This window comes from Cryptomeria japonica, chromosome 10 (assembly GCF_030272615.1).
Source record: "Cryptomeria japonica chromosome 10, Sugi_1.0, whole genome shotgun sequence".
Classification (NCBI taxonomy): Eukaryota; Viridiplantae; Streptophyta; class Pinopsida; order Cupressales; family Cupressaceae; genus Cryptomeria; species Cryptomeria japonica.
In genome coordinates, this window is record NC_081414.1 from 200,867,493 (window position 1) to 200,890,736 (window position 23,244).

At 37.3% G+C, this 23,244-nt stretch overlaps 1 protein-coding gene across 1 annotated transcript in view; it reads right to left on the reverse strand.

Annotated features, from left to right (window-relative positions):
- The window catches only part of LOC131044479 (protein OSB2, chloroplastic), a 182,501-nt gene that overhangs the window by 124,467 nt on the left and 34,790 nt on the right, over positions 1-23,244 (reverse strand). The window contains exon 2 of the mRNA XM_057977804.2: positions 16,782-16,905. Coding sequence (XP_057833787.2) covers positions 16,782-16,905 — 124 coding nt within the window. The remainder of the gene's footprint in view (positions 1-16,781; positions 16,906-23,244) is intronic.

A 23,244-nucleotide genomic window follows, 5' to 3' on the forward strand; every position in this document is an offset into this window, starting at 1 on the left:
TGTCATTTGCTTTCCAATCCTTCCTTTTTATATACTTATTAATTAAAATCATATACTTTAGCCATCAAGTGATTTATTATTTATATTTTACTCTTAACCAAAAACTAACTATATTTAAATAATTATTAATTAAATATTAATTGTCTTTAAGTTAAGACAAATTAATAAATAAAAAAGATATTTATTTACTTTTGCATAGCTGCCAAAAAAGGGACATTAAATGCATCATCTAAGGCACTTATGTAACAACCCACAGTATTAAGTTTAACGATATTCTGTTGGCATTTTTGTTGTTTATGTTGTGATTGTCATTGATGGACACACACTTGTATTGAGATCCCCTTTATGTGTATGAGCTTGTGCTCAACCGGTATTTGTTCCAACCGGTATGTTGTATACTAGTCTTTAAACTAGTGGTGATTTTGCAAAATGTGTTTCCCAGTCTGAAGCGGCATGTCGACCCCAAGCGGTTCGTAGATCCCAAGCGGCACGAAGGAGCAAAGCAGCACAACACATTCTTACCAGTCTTCATTTTTGTCAAACCGGCAACCGGTATTTTGTATGAACCGGTAATACTCTGTGATGAGTTACCAACCGGCATTTTGTGATGAGTTACCAATCCACTGATTGTTTGACGGTGCCAACACATTAACGGTGCTTTTTGTGTCGTGTTACTGAGTACGTCTAGATGCATTGAACCTAGGAAATTCTAATGTAATCCTATTGGACCGACATGAAATCAGATTCCTTTAAAAGGACATCATGTCTAGGGTTTTAAGTTGTTGCTGAAAGGGTTAATGTCGTGCTAGGATTTAAGGTGGAAGTTGAGAACGATCTTATTTGAGAAGATCAAGTTGTAACTGTTAGAGAGAGAGAGAGAAGACTGAAGTAATGCTGGAATGCATTATCTGTGAGCAATACTGGATCTAACCAAGCAATTTGTGCTATTAGATAGATCAAACACTTGTTGATTACTCACATCTTTGACAAGTCTGTAACCCTTAACCGGGTAGGCCTCAAAGCCTTTGTAAAATCCTCTAACAAGGTGGTTCACACATGTGAATCTAAAATCCTCTAACAAGGTAGTCTTTAATCGAACTTATCTCCTAACAGAGATTGAGATTCCTAACAGGATCTGCTCTGGTGAAGAACATTGTAAGACCTTAACCGGTCTGGTTTCTATTCTGCAAATAATGACTTGTGAGTTCCATCTCACCATGGCTTTTCCCAATTGGGTTTCCACGTCAAATATCTTGTGTTATGGTAGTATTGCTTTTGTGGGTGAATGCTTTATTCGCATTTTGGTTTGCATGTGTGGTAACCGGTTTGACTGTTAGACTGCTTTGCCGGTTTATCTTTGCACTGTGTAAGTGTTTTAGTACATTGATTTTTGGCATACTAATTCACCCCCCCCTCTTAGTATTCATCATATTCAACTACAAAGCTTTTGACTCAAAATTCATTGACCCATATTTCATGAGTAGTGGTTCACACAAACCCATCTCTCATCAGCATATTTCATGAGTAGTGGTGTTGCCTAGATAGAGGATTGGTCTCACCTTACCTGAACTAACTCAGCAACAAGGTCACAGACCAAGTCATGGCAACACCTCTGAGATAACAATATATATATATATATATATATTAGTAAACATCATTTTGAATAGTTAGTTTGAATATGAACCATTTGTGGTCATTTGGAAGAGGATGGCTCTGCAACTTGTACTATCTTAATATTAGAGATCGTGCCAAGTTGTTGGCGCCTTTGCATGCCTTTTGCGTGTCCTTGTTGGCTTTCGTGCATTACTTGTTTATTGTTTTTTATTGTTTACTGTGCCTTGTTTATTTTCGATCCCTTGTCTTTTTGGTTACTTTCACTTTTGTCTCCCTACTGTGATTTTCTTTGTGCCCTAGGGTTTGCCTTTCGGCCCTAGTCTGGTTCTCTGTCATGAATGGGCTCTAATGGGGAAGACAGTGGTCCGGTTATCGTCGACGTATCCATGGGTGTTAGTGATGATGGAGATTTGGCCGACACTGCTAAAGGAGACTCGGTTTCTCCTTCCAAAACAGATAATGGTGGGTTTTGTGGTTTACTTTGGTTTCAATTTTTGTCATGTGGCAATGCTTTTGTCACCTTTGTTGCAGGCCATGTGTGCAGTATGAGGTTGCGGGTGCCATGCCGGTGTACCTACTCAGGAGCAGATCTATTGGGTGTTGATGTTGTTGTGTGTATGCAGCAGACAAACTATTAACAAAGCATAGAATAAATTCAGCAGGCGATCTTCTAATAAGAACAACACGTAGCTCTTTTAGAATGCCAATCAATGCCTCCAAAAGTAAATATTTTTGACACCTATCATGTGAATAGTAGGAAGAACGCAGTACAGAAAGCACTGCACAACTAAAAAAAACAATTTCAACTGAGCTACCAAAAACAATGTAACTGCTCACTTCAACACCAGCAGACTCTTCTGACGTAACAGAGAATACATAATGCAATCTGCAAAACTGAATGACTCCTGCCATCTTACACAGAAGCCAGCAAAGAAAAAGTGTCGCCATGCTTCAGACAACCAGCTGAGCTAGGTGACAAGAAATATGAATTGCTAGGCATCCAACACTGCAGATCGTATCTAAACTCAATGGCGACAAACACTTCTCAACTAGCCAGGTGAACATTAATAAACTCGCTCCGCTGAACATCGATGACAAAAAAACAAACAACAAACAACAATCAACAATCTCCGCTGTTTTTTTAGGTGAATGAGACAAATGATTGAGGTCCTTTTTGAAGACCTCATAAGAAGAATCAAGGGAAATCTTCTTGTTTTGAGGAAATAGGTTATGTTCTCATGATAGTTTCTAGATCAAGATTTAATCAGAGCTTTTGAGCAAGGAAAGTGGTTTGAGATAGATTATTTTCTAGGTTGAAGACAGTGAGCATGATGCCCTAAGAAGACCATGTGCACAAGTGTAGGTCCATGTGGTTCTGACATATATGCATTTTGACATATTTATGTGATTAGATATAAAATGAATATGTCAAACAGAAGCAATTACAGAAGTTAAACAATAAGATAATATACAGATCAGGCATAGGAAAGCAACAGACCTCTATTATTTCAGAACTATTATTACCAACACCTAGCAATCTAACAATTGCTCTTGTCGTATTAACAGTTCTGAAATAACCAAAGGTTTGTTTCTTTCCTATGCCTGATCTGTATATTATCTTATTGTTTAACTTCTGTGATTGCTTCTAGTCTGATTATTGTAATTGGTGTAATATTCCTGATTTTTGAGTCTGCTTCTTGTCACTGACTATTGTGCTTGATCCTTAGTCGATGATTCACAAGATGTATTATTGAATGATTACTGATGTTCTGAAGATGTGTTTTGGATCATTGATGTTGCTTCTCTACCATTCCCTATTCTCTTCATATACCTTCCTCCTATTGTCGAAAGGATGTATCATTTGGGTGGACCTTTCCTTTGAAAGGTGGTGTCTTCTCATCAGACCTTAATTGCTATCTTTTCCCTTTAACTAATCATTGTCTTTGACTAACATAATTGTTTACTGCTATATCTGATAAATTAAACACAGGAAATTATGATACAAATGATAATGCATACCAAACATAGCAGTAAAACATATCTTTATTCGCACATGAAATTATTACAGAGAGGAAGAACAAAGATGGTCGAGAGAGGATTGCAATTGATCCGACTATACTATACTACCTTCCTTGGCGGCACACAACATATTTAAAGGACCCAACAGTTGCCAAGAGGAACACAACCGTCAAACAACTGACACATAACTACCCAAGAGTGACCGACCCACTTACTACAAATAGTTAATACATTGGCAGATAACAAATATTATCAAATATAACAATAGCCATTCTATGCTGACTATAATAATCCTTGTTTACTCCTTGAAATTGCTGACCCATATTGTAATTATCTCGAGTGCTGCTTATGACTACGTCAGATCTTATAAAGACCACTCTATCGCTGCCAGCAGTGATAAGACCACTGCATATTAGCATTTGTTTATTTAAGCCATTGCATAGTCTTAGTGAATCGCACCACTTCAACTAATTCCTTGACTACAGATTGCTTATGAATTGTATCCTTAATATTAATCATCGCCCCTTTTAGGATAGAGTCGCTGTCCAAATATTATAGGGGTCACTGCTTAGTTAAGACTAAGAATCGCAGTTTTAACAAACATTAATTTATGCTCCTTAACTGGCATAAAGTCTCTCCTTGATAAAGTCTGTGACCAAGGTGGTGCAGGGTCAGTTTATTGGGTAGGATGGGATTAGTTTTAGAAAATTGTGAAGTCTCATAAATGAGACAACTTTCTATCAATGATATCTTCATATTTATTTCTGTTTCCCCCCTGCTTGAAAACAGGTTAGACGTTGTTGATAGGCGGCGACATGAAATAGAGTATGCAATGTGAGCTTTGATTATGATTTGGGGATAATCTTCTATTGTTGAGACAATGATCATTTGACCATGAAGAGAGATGCTCTTGCATATTGCGATGTTGCAATTAGAGTTTAGTTAAGCATGATGTAATGTCCCCTTCTCAGCAGTAATCAGCTTAGTTGATCGTTAGCCTATTCCGGAGACCTGTAGGCTAGTCAGAAGTAGAACTTTGGGTTTCCTACCTCTAGGAAGATGTTTCAACATTTTCAAGGCTTGCATGTTGGAGTTTGTCAGTTTGGGTTCTAGATTCCTTTTGGGTTTTTAGAAAGCTTCGCAATGAGGATACATGCATAGCAAGCAATGGAGTTTGGTAGACTTACTATTTTTAGTTAAGTGGAGGCAAAGGCAGCTAATTTCTCTGGGTTTTCTGAGAGCTCTACGATGGTATAACATGCAAATCAATCTGAAGACCTTTTTTGGACTTACTATTTTTAGTAAGTACGACAGTTGCTTTGTAATATCCCCACTTTGAAATAGAATTTAATAATAAATGATAATAATATCCCCACTTTGAAATAGAATTTAATAATAAATGATAATAATAAAATTAAAATATAAAATGATATAATTAAATATGATTAATTAAAAATTAATTAAGTTAATGAAAAGTCAAAAGACATGAAAGGAAAAGTTGTGACTCCCTCAACAATGATATATAAAAGGGAGAAGAAAACCTCATTTGAGGGGTGGAGAAGAAAACCTCATTTGAGGAGGGGATAATTTGGTAAGGAGAAGTGCAGATCTGATTTAAATAATAAGTGCAGATTTGATTATGAAAGGTTGTGTCCCTTTCAAATGGTAGAAATAATGAAGAGTTGCACTCTTTCAAAGGGTGATAATGGTGAAAGGGTGTGTCTCTTGCCAAAGGGCATACATGATGAAGAGGTGTGACCTCTCCCTCAAATTGAGAGATATAAAGGAAAGGAAATAAGGGAAAATCAGGGGAGGATAAGGGGTCTGCTGCGTGGAAAGAGGAAGAGGTCAGGTAAGTAATGAATGAACACTTCATGTTATATATTAACAAATATAAATAATGAACATTTAATTATATACGTTAGTAAATATAATTAATACTTATTTAATGTATATGTTAACAAATACAAGTAATTAATATTTATATATATATATTAATGAATGGATAATTTAATATATATGTTAATAAATATAATTAATGTATATTTAATAAATGTTAATGGATATTTTTATATTAAGGAATGGTTTTTAGGAATATGTGTAAACATATGTTAAATGGATATGTGAAAACATATGTTAATGAATACATATTGATATTAATGAACAATTAGGAATATACATAATAAATAAATAAATGTGAATATTGGTTAATGAACATTTTTATGAAAATATGTTAGCGAATACATGTTAAATCAGGAAAATGTAAATGTGAATTATAGAATGGAAAATAGTAATCAAATGCAAAAATGTATTATAAATGTGATTATATGATGGAGGCTATAGGGAGGAAACTCACTTAGTCTAAGGGAGGGATTATGATAATCCCTAGGGCAATATATATACTGAAAACTGATATGCATATGTATGGCTTGTTTGATTAAACTCAACCAAGAAGAGACAAATCTGGCCGGTCCCCTCTGAGGGCTTGGATGATGAAGGCATCACCCAAGGCAAGGAATAGACAAAAGTCTTCCTTGGATGGCTTGGGTGTAAGAGGTTACACCCAAGACAGGATTCAAACTCATCTTCGATTTCCTGGAGGGCTTGGAACCAAGGGGTTCCAAGAGGGCGAGCTTCATGGCCACCTAAGGACTTCCAAGAGGGCGAACTTCACGGCCGCCTAATGACATTTTGGAACCAAGCGGTTCCAAGAGGGCAAGCTTCACGGCCGCCTAAGGACATCTTGGAACCAAGGGGTTCCAAGAGGGCGAGCTTCACGGCCGCCTAAGGACATACTTTCGTATGGCATTCGTATCCTTTTTATTAGATGAAAATTATGATTATGTTAATTTAGTATTAAAAATAGATTGCAAATTAAAAAATGGCTTATATATATATGTTGTATTCTAACAATTTGTTTTACAGGACAATGATCTCTAACTAGTAGGGACATTACATGCTTAGATTAGGGTTAAAATCACTTTGGAAACACTTACTATTTTTAGCAATACGCTATTTATAATAAGTACTATTTTTAGCAATGCTATTTTTGGCAGGGGTTCTGTAGCCCAGTTCAATGGCTATTTCTAGCAATATTATTTTTGGCAAGATCTTGTGTTCTAACTCAGATGACTATTTTCAGCAATGCAATTCAATACCTTGGCCTCAACTCATTTTGGCGATATTCAGTTTTTTGGAAGCAAAAGTATTTTTTAATACTTTATTAGTTTCCCCTTGGCCTAGGCGTAACTTGGGTATGACATTAAGGGGGGTCGATTTGGTGCTCAAATTATTAATTTCTTAATGTTGGGTTGGACGTCCCTTTTGAGGTATTTTCTTATTAAAATTATATCTTAGCATTGACTTAATATTTGTCTATATGGGGCGGCCACTAAAGGGAGAAAATACTTTGGTTCTACATGAAATATTATTATCCCTTGGGCGATTTGTAGAGGAAGTGAAATGAAATGAAATTAATGCAAATTAAAGGAGATTTGAATGTGGATGTTTAATCCCATATTGGAGGGAAAGGAAGTTCGACTTGGGGAGAAAGTTATAAATATGCACCTTGGCTCTCATTTTTGGTATCCATTTGCTATGATAACGAAGTGTTGTCGAAATACCGTTAGACTCTTGCTTTGAAAGATGCATACCTCCTAGTGCCTTTAGTTTCGTGCTTGAGAGATAGCGCCTAGCTGAACTTTGTGATTGTTTCTCATCTAAAGCAGCAGATTGAGCTCAATGAAGATGAAGATTTTTGTGGTTTTTTGATTTTGGAGTGTTGTGAGTGTGCTTTCAAGTTGCTGGTTTGGTGTGGTTGTAGCATGTTTCGTTCATAACTCTTTGTCTAGGTGTCAGCTCATTCTGGGTAGTGGCTCATTCACTTCCTATGTCCCAGGCGATTATTCTTGTAAGTTGGTAGAGCTTAATTTTGTGTATTTCTTTTTATATTGGAAGTCGTACTTTTGCCCTAGCAATGTCATGATGGGCTGCTTGGGGATGCATGCAAGAATTCATTGGGGGATGTTTGATGCACTTTGTTGGGTCTAGCTTTATCGCCTGTCTGATATCTTTCATTTGCAACTGTTTGGGATTCATTCCATTGAGTGTGGGCAAAGTTGAGTATTTTAGTGAGTTCTTAGCTTGTTGGTCTACATTTTCCCAGCGTGTGGTTTGCATTTTCAGAGTTTGAATTTGTTAGTGTGGAGTGCATTCTTGGTGTGGTTGGTCTATATTGGTTTGGGAGTGAATATCTTATTATTTGCAGTTGTTGGACTTGTTATCAGAACTTGATTTACCATTCTTATTCATTTTGTAATGCTAGTTAGTAGTACTAACAGCAATTTTCTTGATTACTCTTAGTCCCACTGCATAAGTGGAAGAGGCTAGCTTTGCCACCTATCTTTGGACAGTTATATCTCATAATCTGAAATCCATATTATGCATTGTAAAGATGATTAGTAGTACTAACAGCTATCTATTTATGGATTATTGTTCAGGACCCACTGAATAAGTGGAAGAGGTTGGCTTGCCGCCTTTCTTTATTATTGTAACACCGTCCTCCCACTAAATAAGCGGTTGAGTAGATTGCAATTCTATTTTCAGTCCTCCCACTAGATAAGTAGTCGAGTGATTGTTGCTATTTTCAGTTCCTTGTAATCTTGTAATTGGTTGGTTGCACCGCCAAATTGTTTTGGAAGTTCTATCACCCACTGAATAAGCGGAAGGGGATGGCTTGTCGCCCGGTATTGTACTTTGTATTGTAATTTCCAGCAGATTATTGAGCTAGCGATCCCCTTATCACCGTATAATATCACCTTCCCACATTGGGCTCTTGGTGATCAGAGAGTGGAAGGGTTACTTTCAGCAGTGTTTGATTATTATTATCTAACCCTCACGGGTGTTTGTGTTGATCGTAATTGGGAAAAAATCCAAAAAAACTAAGGGTTATATTTCATATGAGATGATCAAAAGAGTACATGTTGTTGCTAGACAAATTGAGGTGAGTGAGTCCAATTATCTTCTAGTTGTTGGAGACAAAAACTTGGAGTGACATGAGTTTCCTGACAAGTTTTAGTAGGAAAACCAAGAAGCCTACACTTAGGGTTGTACATGAGTTCAAAATGGACTTGGTCAGGAGGTTGTTCAATGAATCTCATACCCCACTCTCAAAGAAGTCCACTTGGTGGACAATGCAACCTTATAGGTATAACCCACCTAGTTTTTCAAATGCATTCATTTTTTTGTTTTGTTTTTCATGGATCTAGGCCTATGGAGTTAGTTGGATGGGTTTGAGAAGTACAAGGCATAGTTCGTGTCTAGGGGCTAATTTCCTAGATGTGTAAATGGGTGTTAGTGAAATCTTCTATCCTATTGAGAGGCATGCTTACATATTTTAGATTCTCTGATTTGTTGTTGTTATGTTTGACCTTGGGGTTGAACAGATAGGTGTGGAGAGAGCTTTTTTATATAGATATTTGGAGGAGACCTAAATTACATAGGCAAAGCAGTCTATTAATGTTGCAAGGACATGGTTTGCAATGTTCATTTTGTTGAAGTATTGTAGCTACAAGAGAGATTTTCATTGCAATGTTCTTTATTTATCTCTTCTTGTATCGATTCAATAGCTTCCGGTTTCTTGTCTTGATCACTTTGATGACTGACGATGGCCCTTCATGTTGTTGAGACTGTCGGTGAAGATGATGTGGCTGCCAGTATATTTGTGGTTGTCGGTGCAGATGTAATTGTCCGTGCCTTTCCCTCTTCCTCCATGTGTCTCCTTCCTGGCATTCCCGATACTTTATATTCATCGTTCTTTCTTTTCGTGTTGCCTCTTCTTCGGCAATTTTATAGATTTATGGTTGGCTTCTCTCATTCGTCAAGAAGATTGTGATTGTGTCTGTCAAATTAAATATATTATGTGTTTTTTTCCGTTCAGAGTTCACGGTCTTATGAAGGTTTACGGATTGTATGTGAGATGTATCATCTGACTTCATCATTATGACTGATTTGTAGAGAATCAAACTTATATTATTGTGATTGATAGTAATCTGTGACTATCATCAATTGTATTCATTTTTCAGAGATATAATAAAGTTCATTTTTGAGTGGGCTGGGTTTTTCACCCTCAAATGGAGGGTTTTCCCAGGATAATTTATGTGTATTTTGTTACAAATTATTTTTGTGTTGTTAAAAAAATTAGCACATTTACACCAGGTTACATAGAGGATATAAGGCATGCCCTCTATATGAGTGCAATTGATAGTCTAATGTGGTTTGCACTAGATCACACATTTCCCAGGCAGTGGAAATTCTAAGCAAAAATATGTGTCCATTCTAGTGTAGTATCCCTTGGCTAATCTGACCTTGTTTCGCTTATTTGAACACCAAGGAATATTGTCAAACACTTGGCATACAATGTTTGAAGCCGCTGTAGTGAATTCTTTATTTGTCTTCTTTCGGTTTGTAGGCTGCAAATGAAGCTATGGAAAGCTTCTAACAATCCAAAGTTGTTATAGAAATGATATGCTAGCTGTTTTAGAACTTACACGTGGAATGACTGAAATTAACTAGTACAGCTAGTAGACATTAAGACAAACACTTGTCATGCATCCCAAAGTACACCTACAGCCATTAGGCATTTAAGCAAACAGTTGGCATGAAAGCTAAGTGGCTGATCAATGTTGAATGTCACCTAGAATATCAATCGACCCCAATCTGTAGGTGATGAAGGCGGCTACAGGGGTTTGCAGAATGTAGAAGAAGCAGCCAAAGACTCCTTATTCAATCTTCATCATAAATATGAACAAGCATCTCCAATTTGGTCTCCACAAAGACCACAAAATTGGCAAGGTCCTATAGCATTTACTGTAGCAGCAAATAAACCCTCTGTATGATGTTCTCAGTCTGCCATATTCATATGCCCTCAGCTATTCCAATAAATCTGAAAATAAATCTCCAATCAGCACAATGTCAACTTCTGGATGAAGCCAACCCTAGGAGCAACTTCAGATGAATATCTCACACCCTCAGATTGCTGATGCAATGAAGTCTTCACGTTCTCCAATGCCGATACTTTGGACAAGCTGCAGAAACCCCAGCTTCTTCTCCAAAGCCAAGAGACAAGTCTTCTCATAAAAAATAACAATGATCAATCCCCCTTCTCTTCTTTTCAAAAGCCTTATATATATTTCCCATGAAGGTTCGATTTTCTTCAATAAGGCATTAAATCAATTAATGATATTAAATGATATTTAATTATATAATATTTTCACTTTGTCATTTAATATTTCACCTTGGTAAAAGAGCCACAATTAATTAATTAAATGGTCCCCTTTAATAATACTTGGACCCTTACTTAAGTTATAATATAAAATTATATTATAACTTAATAATATAAGCTCAAAACATTAATGTTTATTTAAACTAAATAAACATTAATATCTCCATTAATACTCAACACTTTTGAACACCGTGTGAACTGGGAGCTGAGATGATGAAGCTAGATATGACCATACCCCTTTACTAAAAATAGAAGGGGTCCATCTCTAACATCTCAAACTTACTATAAATAGTAAGTATAGCAAATGAAGTCCAAATGATACCAAACGAAAGCCAGATCGAAACACACTGAACTTTGGAGACGATACCAACCTCGGGAGACCCTCTATCCATACTCATTAGCCTACGAGATCAGAATGATAGGCTAATCACCCAAAAACCATGTCTGCTAAAATGGGGACATTACAGTCTGCCCCTCCTGAAATTGCTTGTCCCCAAGCAATATCGACTGCAAATAAACTCCTCCACATGGATCCCAAATGAAGCCCTATGTAATGTCCCTGGTATTACCAACCAACTCCTGTAATGCCCACAACAAGGGCACAACTAACAAGACCTGCCAAACTAAATCAACCTCAACAGCAGGTGTCACAAGAACATGAACATCAAGTGGAAGCAACTTTGAAAACTGACAATGTTTGCTTCCCAAAACTGCGCAAGATAAGCTGCCAAACATATCATCCAACACATGCGCAACTGAACTATGCATCTGAGACAAATCATGTACATGAGAACCTAAAATGAGACTACCAACGATGCACACCATTTACATGCAATGAAACCTACCAGGGAATACCAACCAGAACTCGGATGCACACAAAGGATCCCTCAACATACTCGCTAGTGTCCCACATAGTATACGTGGATTCCAAATCTAGGGTAGAAATCTGCCATGTAAACCTCCCTCAGACTTTCGTTGCTCAACACTGGTAGCCACTTCACCATGCGAGATGTGGTGAAGCCAACCCATGGGACCTATCCAAACTACAACACTAACTCTGTCATCACCTGGATCCCAGTGCAATCTATACACACATCCATCTGTACTGTGAAGATAGGAGTACCTGGAAACATCTGCTACACAACATCTCTCCACAACCTCTGCTAAACCCTCATGGATGTGATATCCAACTAAACCATCATGCCCACTGTCACCATAGTCTCTCTAAAGCCATGTATCCAAAGATAGCCTCTGTGTCATAGGAGTAACAATCTCCACCGGATACACATCAGCATGATGGGAAACTGAACACTACTCAAGCAAGTAGCCACCAACAATCAACTGAGTCCGGTACTTGCAACTGCTAGTTCCATCTCCTGAAAATGGTAACTCTCCATCCCACAATGGATGGTATAATCCTGAAGCCAATCCATGCCGATGCATCATCAAGTCCTCCACGGGTGAATCAAAAGAAAAGTGATGAGCACTCCTCACTGTGTAGTTGCGATAAAACGCTCCAACCTCAATCAAGGGCTCATCTCTAACAATATTGGAATCATGAGATGGCTCCAATCTCTGACCCCGAACAGTTGATTGGGTAGGGGCTCTGGTAACCCTCTCTGCAAACACAATCACAAAATCTCTATTAGGAAGCATTGAAGTCAGAGTATCAATAATTACTCCCACACCATGCCTGATCGCGAGAGAACCTCAGATGAGAGTATCCTTGGTGGCTCCAAACGGACGCTCTCGAAACTCAGGACTCTCAAAAAGGTACTCAATAAATGAATCTGTGCAGTAAAAACAATATAAGGCTAAGTCAACCTTATCCTCTAAGACTTGTAGCTGATCACTCTGACTCTAAAAAACAACAAGCTGGAGTCCAAAATCAGCTGCATGGGATGAAGTAACAGATTTGCTTCCAAGAGAGGGAAACCAATCTACATGAAAGCCATACTCCCAACCAGATGACACCATGCGAGTTCCGTGTGAAGTGGATGGAGTAACGTCGCGTACTAGTACAGCTAGTAGAAATGATATGCTAGCTGTTTTAGAACTTACACAAACATGGAATGACTGAAACTAACTAGTACAGCTAGTAGACATTAAGACAAACACTTGTCATGCATCCCAAAGTACACCTACAGCCATTAGGCATTTAAGCAAACAGTTGGCATGAAAGCTATGTGGTTGATCAATGTTAAATGTCACCTAGAATATCAATCGACCCCAATCTGTAGGTGATGAAGGCGGCTACAGGGGTTTGCAGAATGTAGAAGAAGCAGCCAAAGACTCCTTATTCAATCTTCATCATAAATCTGAACAAACATCTCCAATTTGATCTCCACAAAGACCACAAAATTGGCAAGGTACTGTAGCATTTACTGTAGCAGCAAATAAACCCTCTGTATGATGTTCTCAGTTTGCCATATTCATATGCCCTCAGCTATGCCAATAAATCTGAAAATAAATCTCCAATCAGCACAAAGTCAACTTCTGGATGAAGCCAACCCTAGGAGCAACTTCAGATGAATATCTCACACCCTCAGATTGCTGATGCAATGAAGTCTTCACATTCTCCAATGCCGATACTCTGGACAAGCTGCAGAAACCCCAGCTTCTTCTCCAAAGCCAAGAGACAAGTCTACTCATAAAAAATAACAATGATCAATCCCCCTTCTCTTCTTTTCAAAAGCCTTATATATATTTCCCATGAAGGTTCGATTTTCTTCAATAAGGCACTAAATCAATTAATGATATTAAATGATATTTAATTATATAATATTTTCACTTTGTCATTTAATATTTCACCTTGGTAAAAGAGCCACAATTAATTAATTAAATGGTCCCTTTAATGATACTTGGACCCTTACTTAAGTTATAATATAAAATTATATTATAACTTAATAATATAAGCTCAAAACATTAATGTTTATTTAAACTAAATAAACATTAATATCTCCATTAATACTCAACATTTTTGAACACCGTCTGAACTGGGAGCTAACATGATGAAGCTACATATGACCATACCCCTTTACTAAAAATAGAAGGGGTCCATCTCTAACATCTCAAACTTACTATAAATAGTAAGTATAGCAAATGAAGTCCAAATGATACCAAACGAAAGCCAGATCGAAACACACTGAACTTTGGAGACGATACAAGCCTCGGGAGACCCTCTACCCATACTCACTAGCCTATGAGATCAGAATGATAGGCTAATCGCCCAAAAACCATGTCTGCTAAAATGAGGACATTACGTCTAGACAAGGAGTATTGGATTGGGAAGAAGAGAGTTTTCAGGTATCTTCAAAATACATCTAAATGTTAGACTTGCTACCAAGGAGGACGGATCTTAGGCAAAACAATGGATATACAAGGAATTGTCGATTTTGATCGAGCAAGAAATGTAGAAAGCAAAAGGTCTACCTACGGCAATATGTTTACCCTATTTTGTGTTGAGGTTAGTTGGATAAGCAAGAGATAAGTTGTGGTTTTTTCTTGACTACACTTTGGAATATAGAGGCAAAGCATATGGTAATTACTCAAGCCTACAAGGAAGAGATTTGGCTTCAAGAATGTGTTCAGATATTGAGTTTAAATAGGATTCAGTATTGTGATTAGAGTGTCACTGCATGGAAGAGAACCCTACTTTTCACAGGTGATAGCTTTTTGATGTTGTAGTTGTTTTGGTGAAGCTTGTGAGCACAAATAAGTTCAAAGGGTACAAGATAGTTGTGGAGATGTTTTTCCCTTTGTAGAAAGCTCGTTTTGTCTGTGGTTGGCCCTTTCTTATGTTTGGCCCCTTATGCAATGTATACAAGAAGTGAGAATGTTGGGATAAGACTTGGAAGGAGCAATATTGATGCCTTAAAGAATGTATTGTCACTTGTCTTGTTGGCATACTTGGGTGCCCATCTTGGAGATGTACATAGGTGCATTAGGTGCATTGATTATTGGTGTTTGGGGCATTAAAATAATGATGGCAAGAAAAAAAAGTAAATTTTCATTTACTCTTTTGCTCTCTTGCCTATAAATATAACAGTTGTACATGCTTGTTGTGAGTGAATCTTTACTAGCAGCTTAAGTTGCTTATTGAGGAGGATGGAATGGGGTATTGGGCTCTAATTTGTTCTTCGATTAGCCTCATGGTGAAAGCAAAAGCAGTTGCGTATTGTTGCAAAAAGTCATATCTTGCATGGTTTCTTCCTTGGTTGAGTGTTATTCTCCATGTTAAGGCTCGAAGAATCATATTTATTTGTAGCTATTTTGTTGCTAGAAATATGTTGGTTTCAATTTTTTGAAGATTGGGTTTTACCCAAAAGGGTTTTCTCAAGCTACGTCGGTGTCTCCCTCGTGTGTGATTCTTTCTTTTATCCTTGTTATTTTTGGTGCTTTTAAGGTTGGGTTTTTCCTAAAAGGGTTTGTGCAAGGTATATTGGTGTCTCTCTTTTGCATGGTTGTTCATTATTTTATTTTTGTTATTTGTTATGCCAAAAAGCTGTTGGAATTCATATAGATCGGAAAACTTGTGACATCGCTTATCATAGGTTTAATGTAGAAAATTGTCTATATTTCCTTCTAGTACCCATGTCTGACCATTTACTAGTAACTTAGTCCAGCATGATTGGTGCACCCACTAGATATGATTACAAAATGACCACTACATTTTGTATCATAACATAATCTAATGTCTCGGGCCTCTCCAAAAGGTGAAGACTAGGTAACACTTATTTTCAAGTATACTATCAAGTATCAACTAAGTTCTAGGGGTAACCACAATAGAACTACCTATACCATCAAGTAGGATTTATTAAAATTGCTTTTGGCAATGTAAGCACCCAAATTTGTTGCAATGAAATATTGGCATTTAATGATGATTACAAGACCTCAAAAATAAAAATGCAGTATGTTCCTTTCCTGGCCCCATTCAATGACTTTGCATGCCCTGTTTGCATTTGGCAATTCATTTAAACCTCTTTTTAGCTGCAAGGCAACGTTTGTTTCCTGTTTTGGCCCTTACTCTGTTATTGTCTATGTTGATAGCGAAATCACTACTTTATGCAAGGGGCATCTGCGAAGCAGCCGTGCAACTGATGGGGAGTTTACGTGACCATTGGGGAGTCTACACTACTGCCATTGTGATTTCATAACCTACCACAGCAATACCATAATTGACCTGGCTGTTTTACAATCACCAGACTGCATTGACCAGCAATTTCATAATGCATGACAAGACAAGAAAATAAAGGGTCAGTATCGAAGAAGAAAATTCACTTCTCCAACTTTGTCCATATCTCTAGCTTACTTTTTATGTGCCCAACAAGTCACAATCCCTCTCTTTGCATATAAATGCAGAAGTGTCAACTTCTTCCAAGGGTTATGAATTATCATTTATTCATGCACCTACACAAATTTAGGTCTTGTAAAAATAGCATGCCCTATGTAAATATCTATTTAAGGATTTGTTGAGCATAAACTTGTTCTTAAAGTCCTCAAATTTTGAATGTCTTATATATTTGTTTGCATCCCTATAAAGTTCATGATCAAGTCTTCATTTGACTCATTATATTCAACTTACCCTCTTCATGTCATGTAAGCATCCATGCATGCTCATGATATTTAGAATTCAAAAGATTGTTCTTGTGCATCAAATATAAAGTTATACATTTATCTGTACCAAAACACATTCAGCAGACTAACAAAAATAAATGAACGGATACAACCCATTTCAATTCAAATATACATGACAGAAAAGTAAAAAAGCTCAAAATAGTCCTTCCAAACATCTCAACCTTTCAATCAAATGACCTTTGCAGAACTGATAGTAAACCTGATCCATTGTCGATGGAATATAACCAACCTCAATTTCTTCAGAATTCATGGAACCTGAGACATTCATGGAACCTGAGACATACACCCGATCACCTGTCTTCACATGTTTGGCTGCAATTTCTGCCATCTCCGCCCAAAACTTTAATGAAAACCTGCAGATGAAAAATCCTCCAAGTTGAGAATATAAATTTCACAGCCATCCACTCGTGACTTTTGCATACTCTGGCCACAATTATGTTCACTAAATGTGATATATAGCAGATTAAATAATTCCAAGGAAATTGTGTATGAAGCATGGTTACACTTTCAATGTAAAACTATATCAGTCTGGTTTAGAAAATATAAAAAGTAAAAATAAAAAGGGAGAAATAGATACATATAAAAATACACAAAATAAACAAATACAGAGTTATGGGGCATGCAAACTTCAAATTTATTGTAAATAAAGTCTTATAAGTGCAATCACCTTTTATATTTAAAAAAAGGTTATATGTTACTATATGCAAACTTTTCAATTTTTTAAAGTTGATGAATAAACAATTTATATCCACTTTTTATAAAAGACATCCAAGTAACAATACTAATGTTTTTGGTTTCTTTTAAATAAAAACAACTTTTAGAATATCATAAGAGATAAATAAGGACAATACTCAGAGGTGGAAACCTAACAGAGTTCCAAGAAAAAATTTGAATGGAGCACCTAAAGTTTTGGGCAGAAAAAATCCTGGCAGACTCCGCATGCTCAGCCTTTGGTTTCCGATGCCAACAAAGGATTCAAGAGAAAGGGAAATCATAGAGGCCCTATTTCTGAGGATTTTAAGGGTATTTTGCTTCGAGAAAAAAGGGAATCCTCTACAAAGGGAAAGGAATACTTAAGTGCTGCCAAGGATTTAAGACAAAATCCTCTCAGGCCAAGCCATCTTTGGTAGGAGTTGCTCCAATATCTCCAAAAGTTTCTTTGGATCCTAGTATTGGGATGGAAAATGCCAATCCTTTTATCTGTGGGCAATTATAGGGAAATGTGAGGGCAAATAGCCGATGAGAGGAAACTTTGAATTGGATACAAGGGAAATGGAGTATAAATTTATGTCACTACATGCTTCCCGAAGGGCATTTTGTGCTGCTCCTTCCATTTATGGAATTGCAGCAAGCTCTTCCTACCAAACAAGTATAGTTTTATAACAATTTCCCTACTTCACATTCAGTATGGATGTGCTTGTATGGTCTTCCTCTGGAAAATTAGGGAATCCTATCTCAACCAAATTATAGAGAAAGGAAGAAATTATAGTAATGTCCACAAATGACCAAACTACGTTAATGGAACTCAAGAGTACATAAATTTACGATAGAAAGCTCTAGGAAGAGAAAACTAGAAAGACCTCACAAAAGGGAAGAAGAAAACAACAAAGGACCACCAACACTATTGGCAGTTGTTGTCATTGATGTCAACCTTTAGCTTGTGTGTTGTCATTGATGATATATATGGTATGATGAGTGTCAAAGTATTGGGAGATTGTAGTCAAATGAATGTTGGTTGCAGATTATTTTAATTAGTGGCAGGTGTGAAGTTTATTTGGTATCAATGATCTAAGGGTGGTGACTTTTCAAAGAGTCACCGCCCACTCCAAAGTTCCAAACGCACTGAGTGGATGTGCCTCTTCATCGCACATGCTGCACAGGATAAAGGGTGGGTCTCCAGCCAGATGGAGACACACGGAAGAAAAAGAAGGTTGGAAATTATGCTTCAGTGAATGTGCCAGGCACTTGCCCAAAATTCAGTATGAGTATCTGTACCTATATGCTCCCAGTATGAAGAAGGTTTTTGGGTTAAGTAATATTGTTTGCTGCAAATAATATATCGACCTGTTAGATATACCCTGTAGAAGAAGGTTCATTTAATAATATGTAATTCTCGGTAAAGATTAACCCTGTGATCATTTCAGTTTAGTAATCAGTTCAATTATCACTTAATTACTGTATAAAATCAATTCATTAATCATAATATTAAATTCTGCATACAGATAGGTAACTGATAGATAATAATGTGCTGGAAAGAATGAAACAAACTAAATAATATCACATATACGAATGACTGAGCAATTGACAGTAAGGGATAAAATATATACTGTTAATAAACTGATAATCAATCTGAATATTGAATAAGATATGGGTAATAATAACTGTTCATCTAATAATAATAATCTAGAATTAAACTATCCTGATAGGGGGAACTACTGTACAAGGGTACCTTATACAATAGGGGGAACTGCTGTACAAGGGCACCCTATTAAGGGGAACTGCTGAACAAGGGCACCCTATATGGGTACATTGGGTAGGGGGAACTGCTATGTTAAGGCACCCTACTAAAACTTACATTAAAACATCACTACCATCACTCACAATTTTGTGTCTATTAAATACTCACAAGAACTCTTCCTTTTTCTGGTTATGAATAGCTAACTATATATTAAACTCCTTATATGATCTTTCTTTAATGTAGTTTGCAGTATCTTCTGACTTTCTTTTGCAGGTCCTTTGATAACAGGAGGAGGTTAAGGTACCCTTTTCTGACCCCTGTACTAAGAACTGAGACCAATAACTAAGATATTATAAAGCAATTAACCTAGGGACATTACAAGTGGTATCAGAGCCTGTTCCTATCATCCTAAGGGAATTAGTTGATACACTTAAGTCAGCATACCTTAAGAACTCTAGAAAGGGAAAAAAGGAAAGCCACACTAGCTATGGAGCATGAGTTTAGGGCCTTTATGGAACAAACCGCCCAGACCTTGCAAAATATAACAACAACTCTAGGGAACCTTAGGCCAAATCAGAGGAATGAAAGAGAAAGATCTCTTAGCCAATCAGCAAACAATGATAGGATTACCCGAGAGTCTAACTTTGAAGCAGATTTACCCCCCTTCCTAATTAGGGAAGAAACATCCGTAGATAATGAAGAAGCTCGCGTCCTTGGATTGAGGGAACTTGCTCCAAAATATGCAAGATTACATCCTGAAATCAAAAGAAGTATTCCCTTCTCTGAATATTGCAGAGCTGGCTCAAATAGAAACCATAGGGAAAGCAAGGCACAACCCAACCGGGAAATACAAAACAAGGTAGTAAAAATGACCATTCCTAACTTTGATGGGTCTTGGAAAATCTTGGCTCATTCATGGATCCAGATATTGGAGACTTGCCTCACCCTTTGCCCTATGGTAGAGAAGGATGCTATCACATTTGCCATATTGCACTTAGAAGGGACAACACATGAGTGGCGTCATCATGGCCTAGTCACCCAAGATCACAAAGATATAAAAACATATCATGCCTTCAAACAAGACTCATTGAAAGATTTGATCAGCTGCACCACCAAAAATATTTTAAAGATCTTGCTAGAATCAGACAAAAGGGGACCTTAGAGGAATACATATCAGAATTCCAAAGGTTGGCTATCATGGTTCTAGGGGTATCCGAGGAAAGGTTGGTCTACCCATTCATAGAGGGGTTGGCTGATACAACCCGAGGATTAGTAAGTGCATTTGACCCCCCTACTCTCCAAGAAGCAATTCGTAAGGACACCCGATTGGAGGTTGCCCAAACCCAGGGAAGAGACCCCTCCAAAAAAGCAACATCAAGGGATAAACACTCTTATGACAAGAATGACCACAAGAAACCCTTCAACCCTCGCAAAGAGCAAGAAGAACTAAAAAGAAAGGGTATATGTTTTGATTGCAAGCAAAAATGGGAGAGAGGGCACAAATGTGAAAAGCCCAAATTATGTTACAAATGTAAAGATGAATGAGGACTGGAGCATGAATGCAAAAGAAGGAATCCAAGGAAAGATAAACCATGTTTGAAATGTGGAGAAAAATGGGAACCGGGACATAGTTGTGTTAAAGGAGGCCAAGCTCATTACATTGAAACCATACTTGATGAAGACAAGGAGCCACCTAGTAAGGCAATATGCCATCAAGAAAGTGAGGAGGAAGGCACATTGGCATCCATTTCAAGGGCAACAAAATACCACCCTTTCAGGATCTGAGGAGTAATTAAGGGGAAGAAAGTAACAGCCTTGATAGATAGCGGAACCACACATAACTTCATAGATAAGGAGCTAGCCAATAAATTAGGGTTGGAAACACAAGATTTTAATGGATTCAGGGTAGCTCTAGCTGATGGGTTTACAACCTCATGTACCAAAAAGATCCCTCTATTTAACATCTCCATAGGGAAGCACGACATCAAGGATAAGTTCTAAACCATAAAACTGAGAGATATTGATCTGATTTTGGGAATCCCTTGGCTAGACTCACTAGGAGATATGAATATAAACTTTTCAAAATTAACATTGAGTTTTGAAAGCAATAGGGAGAAAATTACATTGCAGGGACTCTCTGATGGATCTCCTAGGGTAATTTCAACAAGAAAGATGGAAAAGGTCCTTAGGCATAATCAAGCAGAGTGGGTAGCCCAGTGTTTACTCTTGAATAAAAACACTCCCAATGATAAAGAAGTCCATATTGATATCCAGCCACTGCTAAGAAAACATAAGAAGGTTTTTGATAATATTCCTCCAGGTTTACCTCCCAAAAGAGGGTTTGAACACTCCATTGAACTTGAGGAAGGAACAAAACCGGTTGTTACTAGACCTTATCGCCATCCACACAAATATAAGGAGGAGATTGAAAAAACCATAAAAAAGTTATTAGAAATGGGACACATCCAACCAAGTTGCAGTCCATTTGTTTCATCCATGGTGCTTTCCAAAAAAAAAGATGGAACGATGAGGATGTGCATTGACTACAAGGCATTAAACAAAAAGACAATAGAGAATAAGTACCCCATCCCCAAAATTGATGAGCTTTGCGGAGCAATCTACTTCTCCAAAATAGACCTAAGATCGGGATACCACCAGATTCGGTTAAGGGAGGAAGACATACCAAAGACAACTTTTAAATGCCAATATGGGCATTTCGAATTTCTTGTTCTACCTTTTGGCTTGACAAATGCTCCCACAACCTTCCAACCTTGTATGAACCACATTTTCAAGGGTCAATTGAGGAAGTTTTTGTTGGTATTCTTTGATGACATCTTAATCTATAGCAGGACATGGGAGGACCATTTGAAACAAATAAATGAAGTTTTAAAAATACTTGAACAAAACTCCCTATATGCAAAATTATCAAAGTGTGAATTTGGCATGGAAGAAATCTTGTATCTAGGGCATAAGATTAGTGCCCAAGGGGGTGAAGGTAGATGAAGAAAAAATTGAGGCTATTAGGAGTTGGCCAAAACCTAAGACCCTTACCTACAATGATTTTTGGGACTCTGCAGCTATTATAGGAGGTTTGTGAAAGGGTTTTCAAAACTAACAACTCCACTCATTGATCTTACTAAAAAGGGAGCCTTTACATGGAATGAAGGAGCCCAATCAGCATTTGATGAACTCAAGAGGGTTATTAGTTTTTGTCCCATTCTAGCTATATCAGACTTTTCCTTGTCCTTTGAACTATATTGTAATGCCTCAAGGGAAGGCATTGGTGTTGTACTGATGCAAAATAAACATCCAATAGCATTTGAAAGTAGGAAGCTTAAAGAACAAGAATGGGCATTCTCTATCTATGACAAGGAGATGTTGGCAATAATGCATGCTATAGCCAAATTTAGACAGTACTTGATTTTTGGAAGATTCATTGTTAAAACCGACCACAACAGCTTGAGGTTCTTCTTGAGTCAAAAGGGCTTAAATGATAGGCAACAGAAATGGGTAAGTAAGTTGCAAGCATATGACTTTGATATAGAGTATATGAAAGGCAAAAAACAACATTGTAGCAGATGCTCTATCTTCGAGACCCCATGTTAATGCAATAACAACAATATCAACTAATTGGAAAACTTCCATACTCACTGAATATGCTAAAGATGCATTTTCAAATGATTTGATTGAAAGCCGGATATAGGATGAAAACTATCAAATTAAAGATGATCTCATCATTTATAAGGATCGAATATACATTGCACCAGGATCTAAGGTGAAAAGGGAAATCCTGAAAAATTATCATGATAATCCATCAACAGGACATCAAGGATACTAAAAAACCTACAAACAGATTAGAGAGAGGTTCTCATGGAAGGGCCTCAAGGGGGGTGTGCTAACCCATGTAAAGGAATGCATGATTTGTCAAAGGAACAAAGATGAGCATACATTGCTAGCAGGATTACTTCAGCCATTACCAATTCCCAACGAAAAATGGGAAAGTATATCCATGGATTTTACAACCGGATTACCCAAAGTACAAGGGAAAGATTGTGTTTATATGGTAGTTGACCGATTGACAAAATATGCACACTTTATAGCTATCTCAACAGAATTCAGAGAACCTCAAATAGCTGAGGTCTTCTTTAAAGAAGTTTTCAGATTGCATGGATTACCCCATAATATTGTGAGTGATCGGGACAACCGTTTCCTCAATCACTTTTGGCAAGAACTT